This window comes from Echinops telfairi, unplaced genomic scaffold (assembly GCF_000313985.2).
Source record: "Echinops telfairi isolate 266 unplaced genomic scaffold, ASM31398v2 ScPeMD7_2;HRSCAF=8, whole genome shotgun sequence".
In the NCBI taxonomy this organism is placed as follows: Eukaryota; Metazoa; Chordata; class Mammalia; order Afrosoricida; family Tenrecidae; genus Echinops; species Echinops telfairi.
In genome coordinates this window covers 18930994-18934097 of record NW_022103898.1, presented here as the reverse complement: position 1 = coordinate 18934097, position 3104 = coordinate 18930994, and the positions used below count along the sequence as shown (strand labels likewise).

Here is a 3104-nt window from a genome sequence, read left to right as displayed (position 1 = left end):
CTTCAACGTTTCCCAGACCTGCCCGCCATTGGCCTTGCCTCCTGGAGCCTCTGTGACTCTCTCCACATCCACTGTGTGCCCACGGATGAGTGAGACCCCCACAGAGGCCACGTGTGTGCACTTAGCACCAAAGAGCAGCATTCAATGGCAATGGGGTTGGGGCCAAGTACTTAACCAATTTGTGCCTCAGTTCACTCATGTATAAAGCCAATATGCCATCCCAGCCTACCTCATTGGGCTATTGGAGCAGTTCAGGGGATGTGGTACACATGTGGGTCTTCAACATGCTCAAGGGAAATGGGATTGGAAGATGGGAGCATTTGTGCACAGCCTGTGGAAGCACCCTTGCATAAAGCTCTTAGAACCATTCTGGGCCCCTGAAGCGCTAAGTATCTGAGGCAGTCTCAGCCAAGACCCAGACACATATGTGCCCAGGGTCCAGCAGGTATAGGTATGGCCTGTGCCCTGGGCACCACTGAGCAGTGGTCTGTTTCTATCAGCTCCCAGGGGGGGTGGGGGGGACGGGCGGGGAGAACACCAAGCAACCCAGCATGAATGCCAACAACCCTGTCTTCGTAAATTCACTGCTTGCTCCCCATAGGCTGATGGGGCCTATCAGCCCGGCCTCCTCCTAGCATCCAGGGACAAGCTTTTGGCTCTTCCAGGTGCCAGGCTGGAAGTCCCAGAGACCCAGCTTCTCCTGACGTCAGAATCAGCCAGCCAGACACACATCCTTACATCCTTACATCCCAGAGCCACTTGGAGCAAATATGCCATTGACAAACACCAAGAGGCCGGACTTGGAGAACTTCCAGAACCCTGCTCTGTCAGCAGAAGCTGGCCGGTCCTCTGAGCCTGCCCCACGCAGAAACCCACAAGGGTGCAAGCGTCGGGAGACTGTGGGGATGTGGGCATGCACAGAGGCAGAATCTATATCTAGACCTCCTTGGAAGCCCTGTGGTAGGGTTCTAAAGAAGATCTGTGCTCGAGCCCGGTTGGAGGCAGAGCCCGCCACTTCCAGCCTGAACCACATCCTCAATTGCTCTGTCTCAGAAAGGGACCTGACTGTGTTGGTCCTCCGTGGTGCTGACATCTACTGAATGCAAAGGTGTCTCTGTATCAGGTGGATGCTCGGGGCGCTGTGGTCCCTACCTCCACAGCTTCTCCTCCTGGGGAAGTGAGGGGCCCTCACGGCCCAGCCCTCCCATCTCTGAGTTAGCTCCTCCGTTTTGTCTCAGCATTTGTGGACTGTGAGCTCCCCTTCCAGCCAATCGTCGGAGCTGCCTCTGACTGCATTAGACAAAAGGGAGTAGCTGGGGCAGACCCAGATGCCTGGTGGTCTCCCTCCCAGAGAATGAGGTCCCTAAAAAGATGAGGGGGGAAGAAGCCACTGAGGGTCTAAGTGTACCCCCACAGAATGCTGGGAGCGAGGGGGTTGCCAGTGTCGAGTCCAAAGAAAAGTCATCCCTGGCAACAAAGCAGCCATCGGAGGACCCAGGATCCAGGACACTGGCAGCACTGTACCTCCAGGGCCCTCTTGCCCCAAGGGCTGGGCTCACTCTCTAGAGAAGGAGCAGGCTGGTCAAGAGAACCACTTACTAATTTAGCGCTGACATCATACACATTAAAGGTAGCCCACATGGCCTCCTCAGAGGTGCGGGTTATCTCCTCATTGGATCAGGCATTGCTGCTTCAGAAGGTGGAATCATTGCCTTCCATGTAGGAGACCAGGGTTCAATTCATGGCCAATGAGCCTCAAGCACAGTCACTACCCATGTGTTCAGTGGAGGCTCATGTGGGGCTGGGACACCCAGTGGGTTCCCATGGAGCTTCCCGATGCAGGAGAAAGGCCTGGTGAAGACCAGCCAATGAAAACTCTGGGGAGCCAGGAGCTGTTCTACCACCGATGGATGATGGGGTGGTGCAGGACCAGGCAGCATGTCAACAACTCAACAGCAACTGTCACATCGTACACCATCCACTGTATCCGTTCACCTGCAATTCTATTATTCACTCCCCTCTAGTGCGGTTATACAGTCATTGTTGCTATCAGCTCCCCTTTCCCTCCCTTACCCCCTTCTCTTCCCATATCCACAGGGAATCATTACTCCCATTACTGCTTCCAAAGTGTGATCTGTCTTGGATTTTATGCATCAAACACTCTTAATTATACAAATGAGCATACGCAGGTCTAACAAAATTAATGAGGTGAAACAAAAACCATAATAGTAAGGGGAGGAAATATTAAAGAACTAGAAAATAGTTATGTGTTTCATCAATGCTATACCGCTCCCTTCCATGAAAGCTTCATCCTTTCCGTGTGGCTCATCCGTTCTGAGAGGGACTGTCCAATTATCTTACAGGTGGGTTTGGGGTCTCCACTTTGCCCACACTCCTTCACATCAAGTTGAACTCAAACCTCCAGTCTTTGGGATCACAGCCAAGCTGGGATTATACTACCCAGCAAAGTGTGTTCATTCCTATGAGGGATTGGATGCGTTCCTCCCTGCTTAGTGCTGAAGGTCCCACGGGACGCCTTCTATCCAATGAGGGGGGCTCTGGATCAGAATGTCTGCAGAGATCTCCCTGCATGTCCATCTTCTCTGCCTGTCTTGACTGCTTGGGGGATTTGAACTCTCGGTTCTGTCCACAGGTGACCTGGTGTCCCGAGCTATGCATCACCTGCAGCCCCTCAATGCCAAGCACCATGGCAACGGCACCCCCCTGCACCACAAGCAGGGGGCACTCTACTGGGAGCCCGAGGCCCTGTATACCCTCTGCTATTTCATGCACTGCCCACAAATGGAATGGGAGAACCCCAACGTGGAGCCTTCCAAAGTCAACCTCCAGGTGGAAAGGTAAGACTGGCCTTGCCTTGGACGGCCAAAGTGTTGCTCTCTTCATACTGCCTTGTGCTGGCTGGGTGCTGCCTCCAAGGTGGGGGAAAGAGTTGGGGAAGGGAGAGATACTGGGTGTAAGAACTGCCCAGTTGCCTGAAACTTGCTGGAGGGTCCACATGGGCACTGTATTAGTCTAGGTACTTTAGAGAAACAAATCCACAGCAACTCATGTATAAGAGAGTTTTATGTAAAGAAAGTGTGCAT

At 53.2% G+C, this 3104-nt stretch overlaps 1 protein-coding gene across 1 annotated transcript in view; it reads left to right on the top strand.

The window, feature by feature from the left end:
• The window catches only part of BTBD11 (BTB domain containing 11), a 198419-nt gene that overhangs the window by 55722 nt on the left and 139593 nt on the right, over positions 1 to 3104 (top strand). The window contains exon 3 of the mRNA XM_045291152.1: positions 2654 to 2858. Within this exon, the coding sequence (XP_045147087.1) occupies positions 2654 to 2858 (205 nt within the window). The remainder of the gene's footprint in view (positions 1 to 2653; positions 2859 to 3104) is intronic.